Below are 24938 nucleotides of genomic sequence, written 5' to 3' on the forward strand. Positions count from 1 at the left end.
TTGAAATCCTATTCAGATTAATATGACTTAGATAAAAGTGCACAGAAAGTTTTACTCAATTTTGAAGAACATATTCTCTTATGAGGTAGACTAATATTGTTCTGTTAAGGAGAGACATTAATATACAATAACAAGGTCATGCATTCATGTACCAGAAAAGATAAAATATTTATCAAGCTCAATAACTCAAGAGTTATTCGAAAAATAAGACAAATATCCATCTCTTATTTTACCTAGAAACCGGAATTAAATTCCTTCTAACAAAAGGTACATATATTGCATCCTTTAAATTAATGTCTTATCACTAAAAAAAAAAATTAACAAGTAATACGACAAATTGCATAAAGTCATTGTGGAGTTGAGATAAAAATATTAAATAGATCATAATAAGTCAAAACACTGAATAATAAAATTCAGATTGCATTCAATATTTATATACATACATGCATCTCGAATAATAAAATTCCGATGGGAAAAGAATCATTCATGCAAAGTATATTATATAATGCAAGCAATCCAAGAATAAATATAACCAGCTCGGATAGAGAGTATACTATTATTTCCAGTCAATTGTATATAACCTTTTAATACGAAAATTTTAAATACACTATACATATATGTATTCATCAGTGGCGGATCTTGGATTTTGTGCAAGCGGGTTCAGTCAAAGACGAACATGTCTAGTCAGTGGTGTTGGGTATGACAAGTAGGGTTTGATTATTTTATTATCCTTTTTTGTTCTTAATACAGTCTCAAAATAAAGTTATTTTAAAGTTGGCACTCTATAATTTTAACAAACCTAAAAATATTTTATGAAGGTTAAAAAGGATTATCTATCTCTATTTTAAGAAATTTGTCTATTTAGTTTAACAAATTTTACATCAAAAATTATTCTTTAACAAATATCTACTAACTAAGATATTTAAAAAATTTTAGAGTTTTCCTTGTTATTTGTCTATAAAAGAGAACAGTCAAAGATTGAAGGGCAAGATGGTGTTTAATTTGAGACAAAGATTGTTTTAGCCTTACGTTGCACACACACCAGTCCAAGTACGGATTAAGAAAATTAATTGGAAAACGCCCCCAAATGGGATTCGATCTCAGCATCCTTCACAAACGTTGAACCCGCTCGACCACCTACACAATGAGCAGTTAGTGTTAAAGCGGGTTCAAACTATATTTTATAATGTAATTTTTCTCTTTTAAATATATTATTTATCAATATATACTGTAACGACCCAACCGGTCGTTTTAACTTTTAGAATCTCGTTCCCCTAAATAAAACTTCTCGTATGTGCTTTAAATGATTTATGACTTGTGGGGATGGTTGGTTCAGGATTTGGAAGTGTTTGGGTTGAAATCGGAATACTTGGTTTCTTAAGTTGGCTTTAAAAGGCCAAGTTTGACTTTGGTCAATATTTTGAGCAAACAGACTCGGATCAGTATTTTGACAGACAATAAAGATCAGTACTAAGTTAGAAGGAAACTAAGCATCGAATGGAATCTTAGCCCGCCTCACTTGCTTTCTTTACTGCATAAATAAGGGCATAAGCGAAGTCAAGGGATTCCAAGGCGTCAAGGCAGTTCGACAAAGGCAGAAAGAGTCTCCGTCCTGAACACAGAAGGTTCCTATTTTTTTTTTTTTGTAAAAACGAAGAATTTAATTCGATTTTCTCTCCTATGACTGCGGGAGATTAGAAAAAAGCCACTGCCTCGAGAGCTGCCTACGAAAGAGTTCCGGCTATGCCTGGCCATCATAACATTCATAAACGAGATTGATAGATGAATAGAGGAGTCCAGCCACAATCATTATTGATTCGCCTTTCGGTAAGTCCGTATTGTGATTTGGGACTTGGACATATGCCCGAAATTAAATTATGAGGTCCCTAGCCCGAGATATGGAATTTTGATTTAAAAAATAAATTAAGTTCAAATAGTGACCGGATGTCGAATTATGTGCAAACGACCCTCGGAATATAATTTTGATGACTCCAACAGCTCTGTATAGTGATTTTGGACTTAGAAGCGTGATCGAAATTTTATTTGGAAGTTCGAAGTGAAATTAGGCTTGAAATGGCTAAAACAAGAATTTAAGTTTAGAAGTTTGACCGGGGAGTTGACTTTTTGATACCGGAGTCGTAATACAGTTACGAAAATTTTTATAGCTCCGTTATGTCATTTATGACTTGTGTGCAAAATTTGAGGTCAATCGGAGTTGATTTGATAGGTTTCGACATCGAATGTAAAAGTTAAAAATTCTTAGTTTCATTAAGCTTGAATTGGGGTATGATTCGTGGTTTTAGTGTTGTTTAATGTGATTTAGAGATTCGACTAAGTTCATATGATATTTTAGGACTTCTTGGTATATTTGGTTGAGGTCCCGAGGGCCTCGGGTGAGTTTCGGATGGTTAACGGATTAAAAAATTGAACTTAAACAGCTGGTGCAATTTTTCTTTTCTGCTGGAAATTCTGGGCTGTGATCGAGGCCAAGATCGAGGCCCAAAATTGAGGCCCAAAATCGAGCTCCCGAGATCGAACTGGGCAGATCTGTAATTTATAAAAACAGAGGCATTCGACCCATTTGCCATTTTTGACAAACTTGAGCTTGAGCAGATGCGACGTTTGGCAGATTTTCATGGAAAGACATTTGGGGTAAGTGATTCCAACTCGGATTTGGTCTATATACACAAATATATTATTATTTTCACCATTTAATTAGTGTTTTGAGATTGAAATTTGAATTTTTTTAGAAATCTCATAGAAACGAATTTTTGAGATTTCGGTATCGGTTTGAAGTCGGATTTGAGTGAAACTTGTATGGTTGGACTCATAATTGAATGGGTTGTCGGATTTCATAACTTTCGCCGAATTCCGAGATGTGGACCCCACATACGAAATTTTAATTAATTTCGGGATTTTTATTAAAAATGTAGTATTTTCTTATAGAATTGATTCTTATAAATTTTAGTGATTGTATCGAATTATTTTTGGTTAGATTCGAGCCAATCGAAATTGGATAATCGAAGAAAAAGCCTACTAGTGGATTAAATTGGATCAAAATGAGGTAAATCTCTTGTCTAATCTTGTGAGGGGGAAATTACCTCATAGGTGATTAAAATTAAATAATTATTGTAAATTGTGGGGACTACGTACGCACGAGGTGACGAGAGTCCGTGTGTAGTTACTATTAATGCTAAAGTCCGGGTAGTTTAGGACTCAAAGTATGAATTAATTATGTAAATTATATTCTTTCTTTAATTAATATTATTTGACATATATGTACATATATATTGTGAATTGTAAGATAAAAATATTAGGGAATAAAAATCCCATATACTTGTTTTTTTTGTTCTGTTTAAATTTATTTAATTGTTAAGGGAAATTGTTCTTCCTCCTGAATTTACCTTATAACAAATAGAAGAATTAACTCAAATAGTCACTCACCCTACCACTTAAACTAAAATTAGCCGGTGAGTGTACAATATATGCATAATTTATGTATTACATGTGTATAATCTATGTATATGGTTAGAAAAAGTATACAATTAATATGACCGATTATTTGTGTAAAGATCCCGAACAAATATACTCTAATTCCGGAGGTACATAAGAAAATGTCCTCATTTCTTGTGGAGCGGCCCGAATGCCTCGGCAGGATAGATGCATTTATGGATCGTGTCGCACGTCCCTCGGCAATGTACACGAAACTCTGGATCGGGCCGTACTACCTCGGCAGAAATCGTGCTTAATAATAATAATAATTACACGATACTTGGACAGTTTATTATAGCTTGTAAAGCTATTTGATAAATTAGAAATTTATTGAAATTGAATTGCACCTTGTAAAACTATTTGATAAATTGGAATTTTTATTGAATTTGAAATATTTAATTAATTGATTAGAAGTTATTTGAATTGAAGGAATTTAATTAATATATTGAGAATTATTGGAATTTAATTAATTATGCTAGTTCAATAAAATTATTGTTAACTCTGTGAATCACGTTGATATAAATATTTCTATTTTCATGATTTTTTTAATATTATTGACCCATAGTGAGTCTCAAAGTCAGCCATCTCGTCTCTACCACTTCGAGATTAGGCTTGATACTTATTGGGTACACGTTGTTTACGTACTCATACTACACTTGCTGCACTTTTGTGCAGGATCTGAGACAGGTACTAGTGGAGGACCTATCATCACATATCCACGCCATCCCGAGGCATAGTGGAGGACCTATCATCACATATCCACTTTTAAATTATTTTTATACAAATTAGAGGGAAAAAATGGCAATAAAAATATCTAAGGCAATTCCTAGTAAATTATATTATAGAATTGTCGCACTTATGACACCGGGTCTTGGCACACGCATTGGTATAATTTGGTATTTTATTATTTTCTTGGATTAAAATTTTAATCAATGTACGTTTGATTTATCAATTGGCTTGCCTAGCTGTAGTGTTGGGTGTCATCACGACTTATATGAGAAATTGGGTCATGACATATATAGTATAATTTTTTGATGAAGCGGGTTCAACTGACCCCCCTTGACACCAGGTGAGTCCGCCCCTGGTATTCATGCATATCGAATAGCAATTTCGATGGGGAAAGAACTACTCATGCAACATACATATATAATGCCAGATTATTCACTCCAATAATTAAAACAGATCCAACTTAGATGGAGAGTATACTGTTAATTCAAGTCAAGTGAACATCATAATTAATATCTCTAGTTCCATTGATCCTACATGTATAATAAGATGGAGAGTAAGCACACGATATCAATTACTAGTATTTCACCTAGTGAGCTTGCAATAAATTTATCCGATATGGAGAAAGACCTAAAGTCAACGCGTAATTTTATTACTCACTTGAAATTAATAGTGGAAGACCATAGAAATATATTTATATCACCACTTCATCATGATTGTATTTTAGTTACAAAATTGATTCAACCCTTAATCTAAGATAGAGAGTTAATACAGGTTATTAATAACTAGTAACTATACCCAGTGAGTTCATAATAAATTTATCCGATATAGAAGAAGACCTAATGTCAACGAGTAAATTTATTATCTCACTATAAATAAATAATGGAGATTTTAGTGGGTAATTCCTATCACCACTTTATCACAACAATGACCTTTTCTCTAAGGATTAAGTTTCAGAATTAAAATAAAAAAAAATCCTCAAAACCCCAATTAACAGTCTTAAAATGCTAAAATTAATTTTTTTGGTCACTGGGTTATTTCTGATAAACCTACCAAATTTCAGATCAATCGGAGATCGTTAAAATCATAATCTCCAAAAATTGCGACCAAATTTGGAAAATTACCATTTTAAGTATTTTTTAAGAATTTAAAATATGACCTACATTCTTATCATATACCAATTTATATAAAATCAACATGTGTTATCATGTTCCAGATTAGACATAAATAAAATGATAGAAAGAATGACTTTTCGTATGTAAATCACATTTTAATCCGCCAAACCTCCAAAAAAACTCATCTAAATGATCCCGAATCGTCAAAATACGATGTGATTCACTGTATAATAGTGAGTTATTCTTAACTGATCGTTTCCGATGATCCTACCGAATTTCAGGTCATTTGGAGATCGTGAAATTCACGATCGCCAAAAACTAGACCAAATTCGAATAAATTATTTTTGGCGTATTTAGGATTAAATCAATACGATTTGCATTCTTGTTGTGTATCATATCAAGTTAAATCATTATGTCTCATATTTAACACAAATATAGCCGATATATAAAGAATAATTGTTCATATTTATAATAAATTCATTTTAATAAACTGCTTGAAAACTCATCTAAACGATCTCAAAATGCCGAAAAATAGCATGATTCACTGCATAGCAATGAGTTTTTCTCACTAGATCGTTTTCGATAAACCTATCAAGTTTCAGGTCAATTGGAGTTCGTCAAATTCATGACCACCACACTGTAACCAAACTCGGAGAATAACCGTTTTAAGCAGTTTAATGAATTAAAATAAATATGATATTGATTTCCATTATCCTTATAATTATACTATGAGCTCAAGGCATATATTACGTTCTTCCTATATGTATGATACATAATATCTTCTTTTGCAATAAATTATCCTTTTATTAAATACACAAGAACTTAAGATATTATATTTTCTCCCGTTCGGCAAAACCCCCAATATCTCTTCTTATGGATGGAGTTGGTCTCACTAGTATCCAAAGATAAAACTCTTTTTTTAGTTAAGAACCTCCACCACTAATGTAGATTTATCAAGGATATTTTTCACATGGTACATCAAGCAGATTTTAATGACTCAAATAAATAGATAATTTTGTGGATCCTACTTATTAATCATAATGCTCAATCCATGAATAGACATAATTTTACATGTACAAATTTATTAAGAATTTTTCATGAGTTCAAATAAACAAACCACTTTAGTGGTAACTATTTATTACTTACAAAATTCTCAATTTACGAGTGAAGATACATGTAGCTCATAAAATTATTTTATCGCAGATTATGGAACACAGCTTAAAAAGCATGCCAATAATATAAAACTCATACAAAATACCGTCATATTTTACTTATTACAACCTCCAACCATAGAACAAAATTTTCATCGAAAATCCAAGACTAATAATCACGCAGGGCATAAAAACATAAACTAAAATTTGAGAAATTTTTTATGCACAAATATGCCAAACACACCAATCATTAGTCATCCAGGATATCAAACAGAGGATTTTACTTTCTTACAAAATAATTATATCATCACACAATATCAAGTATACCTTGTAAGACCTAGTCAATCAAATTCTACACTTCTATTATTGAATTTAATACAACAACACGTTTATTTACTAATAGCCAATGTGTAAACCCATTATATCACCAGTATTTAATCATAAAGACCATGGGGAGTCACCCCCACCACCATAAATTAAAAACGAATTAAAATTATTAAGAAATAATTTCCAGAAAATAGAAAAACGTCCAAAATACAGTCCAAATGACCTCAAAACGCCGAAAATACCATGATTAACTGCTAAAGTAGTGAGTTTTTGTCACCATGTCATTTCCGATGGACCCACCAAATTTCGGCTCAATCATAGTCCGTCAAGTTCGTTGACCTCCAAAAATACCGGCAATTCGGTCAAAATCGGGTTTTGCGTTTTTCTAGGGTTTACCCCAAAAAATCAGATACTCCCAATCATATATCAATAAAAAAAAGATATATCATGATTACAAGAATAATCCAAATTTTTTTTGCACGGTTAATTCACAAACAACAGTGCAATTTTTCAGAAAACAACATATACATGTAATTCAAAAACGCACATAAACACGATATTCTTGTTTCATGAAAAACCTAGTTATCTAATTAGATGTGAGTGGGCTCTGATACCAATTGATGAATTATTATAAGCAGCGGAAGCAATACCAGTATCAAACTCACATGTAATCTAGACAACTAGTATAAACGGGATTTCACGGGTTATTTTTTGAATCGTGAACGAAATTCCTCTATCACGTGAGCCTCCAATTCCACAACAACTCAATGAAATCTCCATCATCAGCATGATAAAGATTCGCGAACGTTCCACGGTCTTCTACTTTGTTACCCAAATAATATCCGAAAAATAGTAAGTGGGCAAAATTTTCTAGGAAAAAGGATGAAAATTTCGGCCACCTTCTTCTTCTCCCTTTATATGGAAAACCTTATGTATTTATAACACAAGTTTTAAGGGTTAAAACCCTTTTCCAAAACCTGTTAGGTTTTCCTTTCCACTAGAAAAAAGATTCCTTTATTTCCTATTATTTAGGCACAACAGAGACCACAAAATATAATTAACAGGGCTTCCATATGGAATTAATTTCTAATTTTTGAAATTAATATCCTCCATAATTAATTACGAATTATTCAATTAAAAATTCGTAATTGCACTTCTTATTCAATGTCGAAATTCATCCATTAAATCTTATTTAACTCCCCATGTTAAGATTCATATACTAATCAATTAAATTAAATTACTGACGATTTAATTTATTGATTGTTTTCTTTAGACTTTCGCTTAACTTATTTCATGTGTCGGATACAAAATCCACCGGCCGAGTTTACACATGAAAACTTATAAGCTTTCATAAAGGTGTATCATCAATCTCTAAACCGAGATATGAATTCCATCAACTAACTATTACTTCGCCAATGTACATTATTATTATCCAATTTATCAGGCATATTGACCTACGAAAGAATCTCGCCTTTTAATAAACCAAAACAATAATAATTATATCAAGATTAAGAGTATAAGTACATTTAATGGCTATAGAGTTTATTTTATTAAGTCAATATAAAATACTTATCTCTACTTGGTTTGTTCAATACATACAAAATGTACTAGCACAAGAAGTTGGAATCAAATCATTCCCATAATGAAGATAAATTATATTTAATCTTGTGCTACAATCATCCATGGTGGTTTGTCCAATTCCATCATTAGATTGTGAACTCAAACTTTATACTTATAAGAACCGATGATTTAATCTTACGCGTATAAGCTAAACTCTATATACTAAATCATCTACTATATAAGCAAATGACAAAGATTAATATATGATCTATTTAAAACTTCATTAAAACTGAATATACAATTATTTCATAATAAATACTATATCTAAACCAAACCCAAGGTTAATAGTATATATCCCAACAATCTCCCACTTAGACTTTTAACCATAACAATTGTTAGAATATACTATATCTAAACGCATGGTTAATAGTATATGCCTCATCACCACCAACATTGGCTCACTTACCAAGCTATACTACTTTGAAAGACCGAGTTCCTTAGTCGAGCACAAACTTCAGAGTAGGGATATGGCATACCATACATAAAGCAAGTTAGAGATGAAAACAAAATCCAAAAATCATAACATATGAAAAATATAAGCAAATATCACCATAATACACGTTGTGTACAACCTTTGCTCCACACTCACAAGCACATACACTCTCGTATATGCAAGAAAAGGGAATCCCCCTTTCATTCGAGGGGATATTCAAGTAGAATTATCGGCTCATACTTATATTTATTTTTACTTTGCATGATACATTCAACAAGGTGGGTTGCTCTGATGGTAAGTACACTGAGTTTCATTTGGAAACACCCTCTCTACCCCAGGGTAGGGGTAAGGTCTGCATACATACTACCCTCCTCAAACCCCACTAGTGGGATTATATTGGGTTGTTGTTGTTGTTGTTGTTGTACTTTGCATGATACATTCAAGTGAGTGTTACAAACTTTTGCAAAAGTAAAAGCACTCATACTAATAGGCATCTTAGCTCAATGAGCAACTCAAAACCAATTCAGTGGCAACGTATTGTCATGCCATGCAATATTTTCGTCGAGATTGGGTTGCTGTTCAGTGTACCGCTTGTCTAGCCTATGCTTTGCAATCCTTCATAAGGTAGAAGATCGAAAAGAATGCATGGGATGGATGCCCGAGCATTGTGGAGAGCAATGCTCTACTTGTACATAAGATTGAAAAAGAAACTCTACTTTCATCCGGAACATTCTAGGTACGATTGTTAGCGCCTCACAACTATTTTAGGCGACTAACATACCCATCTAAGTTGAATGAAAACTAGTTATCGCATGAAAAGAAAAGTTTTTCGGTTTTGCAGAAATTGAAAAACATTTTGAAAACTTAAAAGATAATACTTTCTTCGTTTTTTGGTCGAAAATTTGTTTTGCAAAAATTAAAATTTGCAAAAAAATATTTTTGTGAATAAACAAAAAATGATGGGCCATTTAAACGAAAGGAGTGAGACCCACATGACTCCAAAGCCCAATATCATTCTAGGTTAGACAAGCCCAAATCCAACCTAGCCGTTTGGTGGACGTGCAATGGAGAATGGCGGTCGAATTTCGGACCCAAAATTCCGATTGGCCTGCTAAGATGAATTGAAATTGAGTCGTCGATTTCTTCGGCCAAATTCCATTGAATGACCACCACTCTTCCTCTTCCTCACCTCCATCTCCTCCTTTGTCCTCCTCGCGATCTCTTTCTCCGGCTAAATTCGTCTCTGTACGTTACAACTCCCCTTTCTCTCTCCTCCTATATGTCTTAAATTTTTTATCTTTAGTGAAACAAAAACCCTAATCCCCTTTTTCCTTATAATTGATGTTAAAATGAGAAATAAGAGTTGTGAATTGGTTGTAATGATTTATCGTTTAGCTCCTCACTGCTTAATGAAAGCTAAAGTTCCGATTTGTAATATACCTCTTTTATATTCTTCACTAGTTAATTTATAAAACTTAATTTATTTACCCTATGGTACTGCTTCTTGAGCTGCGATGGTTGCCCGAATATGGCTCTGAGTATTGCTTATCAGTTGCTGTTACATTTTCATTGGATAAAGGAGATTTTTTTTTTCTAAATGAAAGCTACAAAAGATAAAATGTATGGGTATTTGTATTTTTCGAGCTGACAGTTACCAGGATGCTACTTGCTAAGATGCATACATTATGGGTTCTACTAATGTTTAATTTGCTTCTGGAAGGTTAAAAACACTAGGTGATTTCTTCATCCGCCTTGATGGGCAAAGTTACCCTGTAATTGTGGTGTTAGGAGGTAACAGTTACCCAGTAGAATAACCGAGGTGCATGCAAGCTGGCCTGGACATCACAATCATAAAAAATATTTGCTTCTAGATCTGGGGGTTTATAGTATGTGTTGGAGTAGAAGGAAGCAGACTGAAAATTTGGTTTATGTTCCACATGAAACATTTTCATTTTGCTTGCTGCGTGAATTTTATGTTTGAATCAGTATAATATTGAACGAAGAGGGGAACAGACCCCCCTCCGTTTTTTCTGTTTGTGTGATAGCCTGATAGGGAGAGACAGACCCTTTAGAGACAAAATAAGAGCAGTGAGTCTTTGTGGATAAGTACCAAGATATTGAGAAATAGACTTACTCTTTCGAAAGAGACAACATAGAAAAACTAAATTTACAAGAATAGACTGGAATTGCATTGCATTGTCAAAAAAGATCATAATATTCCTTTAGTACAACTGTTCTAAACTGTGAGGGATAGAAACTAGATATATGTTTTTTGCACCCAATGGTGTGGCCTAGTAGTAGACTAGTTGTCAATGAAGTAGACAGAGAATTATGGGGTGTTAGGTTCAAATCCCGTCAGAGACAAAAAAACACAAGGTGATCTCTTCCCATTTGCAGTTACCTTGTATCTGTGCTAGTGAGACATTAAAGGTGCTGGTGGAATAGTCAGGTGCCCGCAAGCAGGCTAGGACTCTGCCATCATCCAAAAAAGAACTAGATTTATGTTTTCTTGCCATGTTTTTTCCCTTTTGGCTTTATGAATCAACTTTGTTTTGCTGATGTACCTCAATATTTGTTCTCTGGAAGTCCTTTGCTCTTCTTCTTTTTATTGCATTTAAACCTATTTTTCCTTGTAATCATGAAAACTCGTTTACAGATAAGGAGAACGTTATATGACAGTATAGCATAGAGTACGATCATGGCTGTTGAGGCTTTTTCCAAGACAAAGTTGATGGCTGAAGTTGATGATGATGATGATGATATGCCCTTAGTTTTCAAACGAAGTAGTACCACATCAAAGCAGAATCAGTCAAATTCATCATCTCAGAAGCAGGATGGACGATCGGGGCGGCAAGCTTCTGATGTACGTTCTCCTAATGGCCAGAGCTCTAGTGCTCAGAAAGTTAAGGCAGGCACCTCTTCTAAGGCTTCTCGGGCAGTTTCACCTTTCACTAGTCCAAAAGCATCACCTTCATCAGGCAGGACATCTCCTGCACCAAACTCAAGGCCATCTGCCTCTGCGGGTAATCAGGCAAAAGATGTTAATCAACAATCCAAGATTGTTCCTAATGAGCCAAAACAAGCTGTTGAACCAAAATCTGAACCTAATGATGAAGCTGAGGATTCTGAAGATGATAAACCATTGAGTGCTAGGCTTTCTTCTGGGTTATCTAAGAGCAATTCTAGTCATGCCAACAAAGTGCTTGGTACTTCAGCATCAGTTCAAAAGTCTAGACCTCCCAAAAAAGAGGATTCAGATGATGAAATTCCCTTAGCGTCAAGGTTTCAATTGAAGTCCAATGCAGGGGCTTCCACAAGCAAGTCTTCTAATTCTGAAGAAGTTAAGCCTAAAATTCGGCAAAATGGTTTGCCATCTACAACAGTTTTAAGTAAGAGACCCCCTGGTGATGTAAAGTCTGCTGCTCAGGCTTCAGTTAAAAAGCCTAGGCTTTCTGATGCATCTACACCTGTTTCGAGTAAGCAAGCGTCTGTTAAACCTGAAAAAAAGACAGAGGACGACGACGATGACGATGACGTTCCTATATCTCAGAGAATTAAAAAGTCAGTAGCTTCAGCTAGTAAATTGTCGTCTGCAAAGAAAGCAACCAAAGTTGTTTCGTCGTCGATGAAAACAAAGAAGAAATTGAAGAAATCCAAGTACTCTAAGTCGTCGAAACTGCAGCCAAGCTCTGGTGAAGGGCAAAAATGGACTACATTGGTTCACAACGGTGTGATTTTTCCGCCTCCATACAAGCCTCATGGGGTTAAGATGCTCTACAAGGGAAAGCCCGTAGATCTGACTCCAGAGCAGGAGGAGGTCTCAATCTGTCTCTGGCTGTTTGTGTCTCATTCATGTCTTTGTGAATTTATTCTCAGTACAGCAATTTCTTTCTGCCTGCAGGTTGCAACAATGTATGCCGTGATGTTAGACACTGATTACATGAGTAAGCTGCAGTTCAAAGAGAATTTCATGAATGACTGGAGAAAAATACTAGGAAAAAACCATGTCATTCAAAATTTAGATGACTGTGATTTTACCCCAATATATGAGTGGCATCAAAGTGAGAAGGAGAAGAAGAAGCAAATGAGTACCGAAGTAAGTAAATGAATAAAACTATAAAGTTATGAAATATGAGAAGTTGTAGTTATTTTGTGACCTATACCGTGGTTTGTTCATTTTTCTTATACTTTTCTACCTTCTAATTGCTGGTTAGCTTTCTGTATGAGTGCCGGATAACTATTTTTTAAAACATTTCTCGTCTTGTTAATTGTCACAAAGTGCTGAATTTGTTTAGCAGTTGTATGTTCTCATCCGATATAGCACAACTTATCCCAGCCAACTTTGGTCTGAAAAGACATGGCTGCTTCATAGTGTCCAAATGCATAGATTACTTTGTGTGGTGGATGTGTTACTTGCTAATCTCTTATGGTAGTATGTTATTTGTGTGGTAGGCATTTGATGCCTACATTTGTCTGACCAGCATGAACATGGTGTTTCTGTCAACCTTCTAAAATAATTTTAGCTGCATTTGCTTAACCGAGAAGATTCGCGGCAGCTGTGCTTCATAGTTTATATTCTAAGCCATCCTTGCAAATGCAAGAGATCCGATCACATTATTCTTTTATCTTACCAACCTCTACCCATATGCGCCATTGAGACTCTAAGTTCCAAATTGAGCATTATTTTGTTTTACTACATAAAATGTATAACTTCTATTAACATTTTTTAATAGCTAATTGAAGATGACACTTACCTCTCTTCCTCTTTATTGACGTTAAAGCTGGATGATTTTGGAATTTCATTTTCTATAGCAAGTGGAAGTCACTTAAGCACTACCCTTATTAGAGATCTAGGCAGAAATTCTATGATGGACCAAGTTCTTTGGGTTTGATGAAGTGGTGGTAACTTTGATTGTGGTTAACCTAGTAGCCAAGTACATAAAGCTTGTAGATGTTTTAAATATTTTTCGTCCAAAAATTGCCTATTTTGCAGGAGAAAAAGGCATTGAGAGAAGAGAAACTCAAGCAAGAAGAGAAGTACATGTGGGCTATTGTTGATGGTGTTAAGGAGAAGGTTGGTTCTGTTTATCGTTAGCTTTTAGCATTATCTTGCTTTTATACATGATACTTTAAGCAAAATGACATGTGTTATCTTTTGTAAATTATGCAATGGGATTATAAGATGGTCTTATGTCTTATTTTCTGAAAAAGAAAAGGTCTCATGTCTTCCTTTTTTTTGGGGATGTTTCTTCTCTTATGTCTTTCTTTTCTGGTGATGTTTCTTCTTTCTTTTTCAACATCATCTGCTTCTGTTCTGAGAATTTTAGCTTACGTTAGCAATGCGTTTATCCAGCTTACAAAGTTTCTTGCTTGGAAGTCTGAAGCAGCCAATTATCTCTTATATGTTTTCATTTTTCTGTTCTGATGCTATTCCATGACATCCCCTTGACTGATCTTCAACAACTTTGAAGAGCTTTATTTCCTTTATGTTTTGTGTATAGTTAGAAGAACATCTTGTCTAGTTGATTCTTTGGTTCCATTCTTATGCTATAACCTGTGCCATGAGTACACGCTTTTTTGACGTTATTTTTGTTTTCTAGCCATATGATATTGAGCCTCTTAGTTATTCCCAAATCTCAATCTTGAGCTTCCTTTCCTTTCAGTATGATATTCCAATATGGTGTTCTCTTTTCGTTCTTCACCATGGTAGGTGTCCACCCCTAAAATCAGAAAAGCCCATGGTATAGTGAGCATAGATAACTTCCAAACCAACTGCGAATGGTCTGACCGTTTAGTTATGCGCAGGTTGGAAACTTTCGGGTTGAACCACCTGGACTGTTTCGTGGCCGTGGAGAACATCCAAAGGTAATTTTGACCTTATAACTGGCAAAAACAATCTACTATGTGCAGAGTGGTGTGCAGTGTAATGTTTTAGATACTTCAAGTTTCACTGTGGTATTGATGGATGCTGCTTAATGGTACAGATGGGAAAGCTAAAGAGACGGATCCGGCCAAATGATATTACAATAAATATTGGAAAGGGTGCTCCGATACCGGAGTGCCCCATCCCTGGCGAAAGGTTTATTCATTCTCTCTCCTGTTATCCTTTTGAAAATAGCCTATCTTTTGGAGGAGGTAAAGCTAGAATTTCACTTTCATTTATTTAACTTCCCCTCGTTGGCTTGGCAGATGGAAGGAAGTAAGGCACGACAACACTGTAACATGGTTAGCATTCTGGAATGACCCTATCAATCCAAGAGAATTCAAATACGTTTTCCTGGCAGCCAGTAGTTCCTTGAAAGGGCAAAGCGATAAAGAAAAGTATGAGAAAGCAAGGCGTTTAAAGGTACAATGAAAGCAATTGGCAAACTTCTGATCGATGAGTGTTTCTTTTTTAAATTGTATGAGTGTTTCTTTTTTAAATTGTGACTGGTTGCGCATGGATGATTGGTAGCTGTAACCGTCTCTTGGTTGCAGGATTACATTGAAGGCATTAGATCTGCATATACAAAGGATTTTACAAGTAAAGATCCTGTGAAGCGTCAGATCGCAGTTGCAACTTATCTTATTGATAAATTAGCTTTGAGGGCAGGGAATGAGAAGGTAACAGGAAGAAGGCAGGAGCACTAGCTTTTTATTTTTTCCCAGATATTTAACTAGGAGCAGCATAGATTTCAAAAAGAGTCTAAAAATTCCAAAGTAGTTGCTGATGCTGGTCATGTCTCTTTTAGAAGCATTTCAAGCTGCATCGAAGCAGGAAATTTTAGCAAAATATGTTACTTTTCTCTTTCCAATTGAATTAAGTTTACCAAGGGATACTAGCAAACCACATCACTAATAAAGAAAACACAAAGCAAATGTTTTTTATCAAAGATCAATTTATCCAAAAGAACAGAACACGAGAGATCAGTATTCCAGTTTTTAATATTATTTCTATGAAGCACCCATGCTTTGCCTGCAGAGGCATGGGACAGTGCAAAGGCTTTTTAGTATTCTTAGTCATACTTCGATGTGGTGCAGGATGACGACGAAGCTGATACAGTTGGTTGTTGTACTTTAAAAGTAGAGAATGTAGAGCCAGTACCTCCAAATATTTTGAAGGTATTGTGGTTTTATCCAACAAAAGCTAAATTTGAAGAGCTCTAGGAAACTCGTTTACAGGTTCTTAGTCTCGTGCAATTAATTATTATGCATAGAATTGACTTTGCTTCGTTCAGTTCGATTTTCTTGGTAAAGATTCTATCAGGTATCAAAATGAGGTGGCTGTGTATGAGCCTGTTTTCAAAGCTATTCAACTGTTCCGAAGTGGTTAGTAAATGCTGCTTCTGCGCTAGATTTTTATTTTATTTTATTCCTTCATGAAATACATGGATACACTTAATTGTTGATTTCAGGAAAAAAGGGCGGTGATGATCTTTTTGACAAGCTTGACACGAGTAAGCTTAATGCCCATCTAAAGGAACTCATGCCAGGCCTGACAGCAAAAGTATTTCGTACTTATAATGCATCTGTTACACTGGAGCAGCAAGTAAGTTGCTTTCTTGTACTAGAAGTTCTGTTTGACTACTGAGTTACCTGTGACTAGATGGTGGTTTTCAGATAATCTGACCTGTATATATAAAATTTTAAAAAAAACCCCCCCCCCCCCCCCCCCAAAAAAAAAAAAAAAAACCAAAAAAAAGGGTTACTGTTTGTCAGCCGGAGTTAGTTGACTGTCAACTTACTGCAACTCTTCTCCCTAATTCGGGTGTGAACCAGCAATCAGAGGCAGAGTTACCCCTCTTCCCTAAAAAGAGGGAAGGTTGCAGTACTGTCTTGGTACTGCCTTACAGCGTTTTAGATAAGAACTTACCTTTTACTGATGAAAAGAAGGTGGAAGGCTGCTTTTTTATCCAGCTTGTTCAGGTTGCGCAAAAATTGTAATAGGAGGAGGAATATGCTTGGGTTGACTAATAAGTTCGGCCAGAGTTGGATAACTCAAAGAAGGGATCCACTTATCCATTTATGTTTCCGTATGAGTTTGTTTGCTTCGGGTTAAAGTTGGATAACGCGCTGAGCTAAAGTTGTTTGTGCTTGGATTATTACTAACGACCAGTGTTATTAAAGGTGCAAGTAGCACGCATAAATGATAAAATGGATGATAGATGAACATGTTACTTAAAGAATTAAAATAGGATGGTTGAAAGGTGCAAGTAGCGCACATACATGATAAGTTAGGAAACTTGATGAGCTATACTATGTGATACTCTTTCTCTGTCTGCTTTCGATATCTAGGCTCAATTTTTCCAGGAGAATGGATGATAGATGAACATGTGACTTAAGGAATTAAAATAGGATGGTCGAAATAGACCTACAATCTCTTGGAATCCATGTAAACCTGGTGAATAATAAGGCATAATGGAAGGAAAATACCCGTATAGACGATACCAGTTGGTTGCTAAATTTTAGTCATCTTGGTAAGTATCTTGGTAAGTTTTTTAGGTCTAATGTTTGCTAAGAATCTTCTAGTCTTGTTAGAAATGTATATGCCATTAGAAAATGTAGAGAATTTCTAGTGCTAGAGAACTACATGTTTTAATTTTGGATTGAGACTTATTGCATGCAGTGACATGAATAGTGAGGATTCACATAGCCAACCCCAACTAGCTTGGGATTTAGGTGTTGTTTTCTTGATGTGGCATACTATTGAATAGTATAGCAGAAATGGATGTTAAGATAGATGTGCGGTTATACAAAGATTAGATAAGTTAGAAATGATCCATTCAACAACAGTATAATTAGCTTATATAGAGTAATAGAGGATAAAATGAGAAAAGGTTGTCATAACAAGATGTGTATTACTTGAGATCAGCAACACAAACATATTGGAGCATGTCCTGATCTGCTGCAAAACATCGGTCTATGCTAATGGCTAACAAGACAATGTGCGAAGTCTTCGATGAATACAGGGAATTGGCCAACAATATCGTCATCACCATACATTGAACCATCTAAATTCCAAAGGCAGCCTGCATGGTGATGAGTACTAGTGTATTTCTTTCAAAAAGGAAGCAAGGAGAAGAAGTGAACGAGACTCAGAGTTTGTTATTTTTTCTTAGAAATGAGGGTGGCTCCATATAATTGATTCAAACGTGTTTGGATCGAGTCTTAGTTGTTGTATGCTTTTGAATAGTTTTTATCTTGATAAATGGATGCTTACTTTGTCTAAATCTAATGATAGATAATTTCAACTAGAAGTTGAAGTTTTCTGGAGTCGTCATTTTATTGTCAATGCAAGGTCCTGCTAAATTCACAAATGGGCCCACTTTTGTTTCGTATGCATATGCAGTTTCTTTTTAACACTGTCAGAGCCCTGAAGATCGGGAAATTTGTTGATATTCTCGTCTTTTTATAAAATGTACAAATACTGTTCTTGGTTGTCACAAATTAATGGATGTTACTATTGGTTTTATGCAAAATTACTGATTACGTTCAAGTCCATTTACGAATGGAGCAGTCGTTCACTCTCAACTTGTGAGTTTAATTGGGGAAAAAATGCTTGTCTTCTGATTGTAGTTGAAGTATGCGGTTATCCATGCTTGTGTAACTGGTAATGGAGATCCATTAAAGCCTTTCTCATTACCAGTGCAGAATTTTTTGTTTTTCTGGTGCTGATTTGCATTGCTACTGATGGCAGTTGACCAAGCTGACACAAGGTGGAGAGCTCGCTGAGAAAGTTGCGGTATATAATTTGGCAAATAAAGAGGTGAGACTTCCATGAAAAATAGTGCTAGTTCTGATTTGGACACTGGTGATAAATATTTCAGTTACTATATCTATGTTTCTTGTTGCAGGTTGCAATAATTTGTAATCACCAGCGTAGTGTTTCAAAGTCGCATAGTGTACAAATTTCAAAGTTGAATGAGAAGATAGATGAATTGAAGGTGATTACTTTTTGTTATCAGTGTTCATTGTCTGTAGTCCATTTCTCTCTGATAAGTTACCTAATATAATGTGAGTGGCTATTTTCCCCTCTCCCAATAGAAGAGGATTGAATGTTAATTGATGATATTTTACCTGCAGTTCACCTGTAGCCAAGTAAAATTTGCATTTACTTTAGATTGTAATTGTCTTTTAGGCTCTTTTGGAAGAATTCAAAGTAGATTTGGCTCGGGCCAAAAAAGGGAAGCCTCCATTGAAGGGCGCTGATGGCAAGGCAAAGAGGAACTTGGCCCCTGAAGCGTACTATCCCTATCCTAAACTGTAGATTTTCTTCCATTCTTTGTTTTAGTTGCTGACTGTAATGTTTGCAGATTACAGAAAAAGATAGATCAAACGAATGTGAAGATTGAGAACATAGAGAGGCAAATAGAAACGAAAGAAGAGTTGAAAACTGTGGCTTTGGGCACATCAAAAATCAACTATCTGGATCCTAGGATCACAGTTGCATGGTGTAAGCGCCATGAGGTTCCCATAGAAAAGGTAATGCCTCTTTTACAATGTCTTATGGATTTCGTGTACTTCCATGAATTTCATCTCTTACTGATAATTGACCCCGCCCGCACATTGTGATTTTCTTTTGATCCTTGTTTCTCCTGCAGATGTTCAACAAGTCTCTTCTAGCAAAGTTTGCCTGGGCGATGGATGTTGAACCAAGCTTCACATTCTAAAGTTTTGGCGGCTGTTGTAGTAAAACCAGTCTCCCTCCTCCTAATACCAATTGTTCTATCCCCCTCCCTCCCTTCTGAAAAGAGAATAGGAAAAAATTCTATTATTTTTAAACTTAAAAAGAAGAAAAAAAAAAGAAAAGAAGAGAAGAGATCTTATCGTTGTCTGACAATTTTTTAATTTGTTGACCCCCTGACAAATTCCTGTTGTATTTAAGCAACTTCTGAATTAATGGGGTGAGTTTTCCCTTATTGCCTCTCTTTCCGATTTAGTTCCCATTTGTGAACTCTTACAAGACTCAGCTTTTGATGTTCTAACTTGTTTCAAAATGATCAAAGTGCCATGTTATTCTTCATTAAGGAATACTTCAAGTTTCTGGGTAAGGTGGTTCATACATTATACATAATTAATGTCAGCTGCTAAACATCAACGAATAATTTCGCCATATAAATTTGATTGAACCAATTCTACGAGCTGAATGCATTAATTTTATTAGCATTCCGAATAATTCCCTTAGCTTAAGCTCTTCCGACGTACTCTTCACTTGAGTAATTGAGTTCAACTCTTAAAGATTCTGAAATTGTTTTTTTAGTAACCAAGTGTAAGCATGAAAGCTTGCAATGATATTTGCAGTCGCTTGAAATGTTATTTTTTTTCCCTTCTTATTATTGTATCTGCTGTCAAGTTAGGTATAAAGGCATGCAGTATGATAGCAATAATTTTGTGTATCAAAGATTGGGAATAACGCTCGCATTTATGTAGGAGTGGTGATATATTTAAGGAAAATCTTAAAGTTTCAAGCAAAAAATAAAAAAGAAAGAACGCTTACATTCATAGAAGAAATTTTTTGTTTCTGTTATTTTAGGTTATTGAGTTTTAAATTAATTTCTTAAAAAATATATAAGGTCTTGACCAAGTTACTGCGTTAGACTGAATGCTTAACATGTATACACCCCAACACACACGTTAACTTTTCAAACAACATTTGGTGGGTGCAAAATAGGACTTCTTGATAGTAGTCATGCACAAATAATAATAAATATAAAAGAAAAAAGGTCAAAATATATACGGAACCATGTTCAATGATCTAAATACCTTTTTCGTTAATAATTTAGGTTGATGTTCTTCACCGTAACAAAATTGACCAAACTACTAACGATTGATCATAGTTTAGACCATTTCACTTTCTGGCATAGTTAATGGATAAATATAGGACAATGTAAAAAACTCATAATCCTTTATCAACATAAAATGAGAACAAAATACACATCCACTTCTTTAAGGGAGTATTTAGGATTTCTGAAAATAAATAGGGTCTTTCTACACTACTTAGGAACTTTCCGGAGTCAAGTGAAATTTCTCTTTTATATCCCAACCGAAATGACTGGTTTACCCCGCTGAAAAACTAAAATTTGTGAATACTACCCCAATAATTTGGTCACAGATTCATCCACCACAATTCTACTTGGGATCCAGCTTCTTCAACTTCTCTCTGTTTCTCTCATTAACTGTACGTATTTTCTGTATATTTTCCCTATTTCTCAATCAATTTCTGCAGTATACATCAAATTCATATTATGTGCCTGTTTCCAAATTGATTCTTAATTTTGAATTTTTGAATTATGTGAATATTGATTAGTGTGCATTGTGCCCTTTGATATACAAATAAATAACTTCCAATTTACCAATAAAAATGGGTTCTTTTTTTTGTGGGTTTGCTTATTTAACTATAAAAATCCGATCTTTTTGTTGTTGTTGTGATAATGCAGAGAATAAGAGGCATCTGAGAGATTGTTTGGTTTAGATCCAAAGCAAAAATGGGATTTCTGGTAACAACTCTAATATTTGTCGCTATTGGGGTTATTGCATCTCTGTGCACCAGAATTTGCTGCAATAGAGGCCCTTCTACTAATCTGTATGTTCTTTTTGTTTCATTTATGTCTTTCCAGTTAGATTTCTGCATTACTTTACTGTTGATTGATTGTATTTTGTGATGCAGGTTGCACCTAACATTGATTATCACGGCGACTGTCTGCTGTTGGATGATGTAAGTGTGGTTTATAGTTGGAAATTTCTGTTTCAGCTGTAAAACGATATAAGGAGTAGATTACTATTGTTCCATGAAATTTTTATACTTGAAGATATTTGGAAGCCTTTAGGTAGTGTATGAAAATTTGAACATAACACCAAAAAAGTAGAGTATTGAATTCTTGCATTTCGTCCTTCAAGACTTTGGGTGGACAAAATAGACTGTTTAGTCGAGCCACAACACGGGCAGAAAGAAAGGGTCTATCTGAACCATTGATTTTTCATTACTGCTAAAATCTTCCCAAATTTAGCAATCATATCAAAGATGCTGTGGAAAGGTTAAAAAATTGAAGACTAGAAAGTAAGACTGCATGAAGCAGCGAAAAAGGAGCAATAAAACCTTTTTCAAGTTAAAAACATGATTTCCTTAATCACAAGAATTTCCGTATAAAAAAAAGTTAAAAAAATGATTTCTCTTAGCAATTTGCTGTAATATTTTAAGGAGTAGAGTTGGTAGACTAGCGGAGATCATCTGCTTGTTACCTAATAGACCACAAGGTTTTGAAGTACAAGCCTGCACCAATCTGAATTAACAATTTAAATTTATGAAATAACCCATTTCTCAACTTCTATGGCATGAAAGATTCCACATAATTTGGTAGACTCACAAAGAAAATTACTTGAAATTCTTACATTCAAATAGGAAAAGACTGAATCAGGTCAAACTGCAAAACATAAAAAAAATCCCTCTGCCCTTATTTATTTGACGTAATATGACTTTTATGGTCAAATTTCTGATATGATCAGGATGTTTTAACACATTGTGAAATATGATAATGACTTAAGATAGAGTTTTTGATGTACTTTCTAAATATTCACAAACTCAAATTTTAAATTCGTTATCTCTAACTTATTAATAATTTTGACATAATCATATCCGAAGCAAGTGACATAAGTTTTGATTGGCAGTAAGTCTATCTTTCTTAGCCTTGGTGACAGGGTTACCCAACATCTGAGCTTGTAGTCTGTAGTATGCTGCTCGATGAATTAGTTGTGCGCAAATTGGCCGGACCATTGTCATAAAGAAAAGAAGTTTGATTAGAAACGTAAAGAAATGAAAATAAAGTAAAAGTTTTTATGTGATCCTAAAACTTTAAAACACAATTTGAAGCTTCAGATGATAGGCTGAAGAATTTTATGTGATTAGACACTTGAGTTTTAATGTGATGGAATATCAGGAGCTGAAAACATTGAGTTTGCAATCTTATTTTAAACTTTATTTGCATCGAATCTCAGAACACTTTCCCCTTGATAGTTGCCTCAGGAAGGAAGAACGGAATGCAAATTCTGTGTTTAGAATAGCAAATTCATCTAATGAGAGGCTTTTGAACCAGATATATTAGTTGATTGCTAAATATGTGGTTTTGACTTTTGTCTCACTTTTCCCACCTCTACTTTTAAGTTGTTCAATCTCTTTTAGGTTTGAATCTTCTGAATACCTTCAATCAAACTTCTTTTTTGTCTTGCTTTTCTAATTGCTTCATCGATCATTAAGTTTGTGCGGTAGTAATTTCTTTTCACGAATCCCGTAGCTTCATCTTGTGAATGCTTGCCAAAATTATCTGAAGGTTGTTGGCAAATATTAAGCTCTTCACTCTGATTGATTCATCTGTGTTGGAAAAGAAAACTGTCCATCTATCAATATACTCTGTTAATTCTTCCAAAGGAAACCCTCTTGAATGGTTTGGTAATCTTCTAATTTAGGGCTTTCAATGTTAGCAGCCGTGTACATAATATGACGGTTCATGAATCCTGAAGATAACTAGGAGTCGTTAATCTTTAGGAACCACTTTTTCGTGTCATTCCACGTAGTCATTGGTGGATCTTGAACTGCTTTGGTGTTGCTCTTTGAGTGAGTTGTATCTTGGTACTCATAGCCTGAGGGGATCATACAACTCATGTTGACAAGAAAAAAAAGTCCAGGAGATTTGATATCCAATTTAGAATCTATCAGCCCCTCATTTTTTTCCCTCAAAAATAATGATTGTGTTATGAAACTTCTAGACAAGGTTAGACTTACGAAAAATGGATAAATAACTGAGATTCCGATTCTATTCAGGCGCTGTGATTACTGTCTGAACAGTTTGAAAAGAGTGAAAGGTGAAGTAGTCTAGAAATCCAAATTATAACTTTTCAAATTCCTACTGCAGCATCCAGTCGGGGCTTTACCAGTGCTAAATTGTCTTACCTCCAAATTTGGCCAACTCCTCAATGTGGAACTATAATGATATATGATATCTCTTTGTTGTATCTTGACGGCCAACTCTCCCATGCTAAGCTCTGACAATTCCTGAAGTCTTTTCTTTTATTTGTGTGCTTCTTTTAACTGCATAGTCCTGATCTTTTGCAATTATTTAGGTTTATCTACACAAGCACATATTAGTGCTTTAAGTGACATTCATATTTTGTTTTATCAAAGCTTATGAACATTTATTTTCCTTTCTTCTTTCTTGAATAGGTGGGCGATTGTATATCTTGCACAGCTGAATCCGCTCATTGTTCCAGTTTTGAGCGAAGGAGAGTAAATACAGCGTGTATGGAATTGTGGAGGGTGTTGATAGTTACTTGAGATTGCTGCACCCCTAAGTATTCTTCTCTCAGGCTCTCTGTAAACTTTTCATTTGGTGCAAACAATTTATAAGATTTATTTTTGTATATTATTCACCTCTTATAAAGTGGTTCTTTAAGAACCATTATTATATCCTCAGCCAATTCTGGTCTGAGGTTGAGGAATATGTATTTTTGGATTGGACTGAGTGTTGGATCGAGGGTTATAAATAAACAAATGGTTGTATGCTTCTGCATTACCTTTTATTATGAGGTCTGGGTTTGTTGACATAATGCAATTACTCAAGGAAATTAGTTCTACTAATTGTATAAACGAAGGTTTTAAATTGCGCTTCGTTTAATTGCGGATGATTTGGTGTGTAATGATTTTTAGATATGTAAATAAAAACATTTAGTATCAAGTAGCAAATGGAACATTCTGTGTAGAAAACAGATGGAATCAGCCATTGATACTTGTATTAGGGTAAGCTGTCTACACCATACCCTCTTAGGGTGCGTCCCTTCCTCGGACCTTACGTGAATGCGGGGTGTTTCGTACATCGGGTTACCCTTTCATTACCGGATTATTTGAACAAAAGATGAAAAGCTCCAAGTGCTTGACGTGCACCTATAATCAACAATGTGGCAATCTCAGATATATTAATTCGAATATGGAATTGCTTTTCTTCCTATCATTTTTCTCTTCCCTTTTTTTTTTTTTCCCGCAAATATTGTTACAGCAAACTTACATAATGAGCAATAACTTTTCTCCTAGGACTAATCTCCATATTG

The 24938-nt window shown here is 34.7% G+C and overlaps 1 protein-coding gene across 3 annotated transcripts; it reads left to right on the forward strand.

Moving 5' to 3' along the window:
* The first annotated feature begins 9865 nt into the window (after positions 1 to 9865).
* On the forward strand, positions 9866 to 19762 carry LOC107801727 (DNA topoisomerase 1-like). Of its 3 annotated transcripts, NM_001325703.1 has the most exon segments (21): positions 10049 to 10109; positions 11521 to 12277; positions 12279 to 12344; positions 12347 to 12681; positions 12766 to 12956; positions 12958 to 12960; positions 13858 to 13866; positions 13869 to 13938; positions 14670 to 14729; positions 14849 to 14943; positions 15054 to 15210; positions 15342 to 15467; positions 15885 to 15965; positions 16082 to 16172; positions 16259 to 16392; positions 18541 to 18609; positions 18698 to 18787; positions 18982 to 19085; positions 19157 to 19307; positions 19309 to 19325; positions 19445 to 19647. In NM_001325703.1, coding segments are annotated over 19 exon segments (2559 nt in total). In that variant the 5' UTR covers positions 10049 to 10109; positions 11521 to 11562; the 3' UTR covers positions 19321 to 19325; positions 19445 to 19647.
* The last annotated feature ends 5176 nt before the right edge of the window (positions 19763 to 24938 follow it).

This window comes from Nicotiana tabacum, chromosome 2 (assembly GCF_000715075.1).
Source record: "Nicotiana tabacum cultivar K326 chromosome 2, ASM71507v2, whole genome shotgun sequence".
NCBI lineage: Eukaryota > Viridiplantae > Streptophyta > Magnoliopsida > Solanales > Solanaceae > Nicotiana > Nicotiana tabacum.

Coding starts and splice junctions, on each gene's coding strand:
- LOC107801727 (XM_016625103.2), top strand. CDS start 11,563: ATGGCTGTTGAGGCTTTTTCCAAGACAAAGTTGATGGCTGAAGTTGAT. Junction 12,961..13,857: donor AGAAGCAAATGAGTACCGAA/GTAAGTAAATGA, acceptor CCTATTTTGCAG/GAGAAAAAGGCATTGAGAGA. Junction 14,944..15,053: donor TGCCCCATCCCTGGCGAAAG/GTTTATTCATTC, acceptor TTGGCTTGGCAG/ATGGAAGGAAGTAAGGCACG.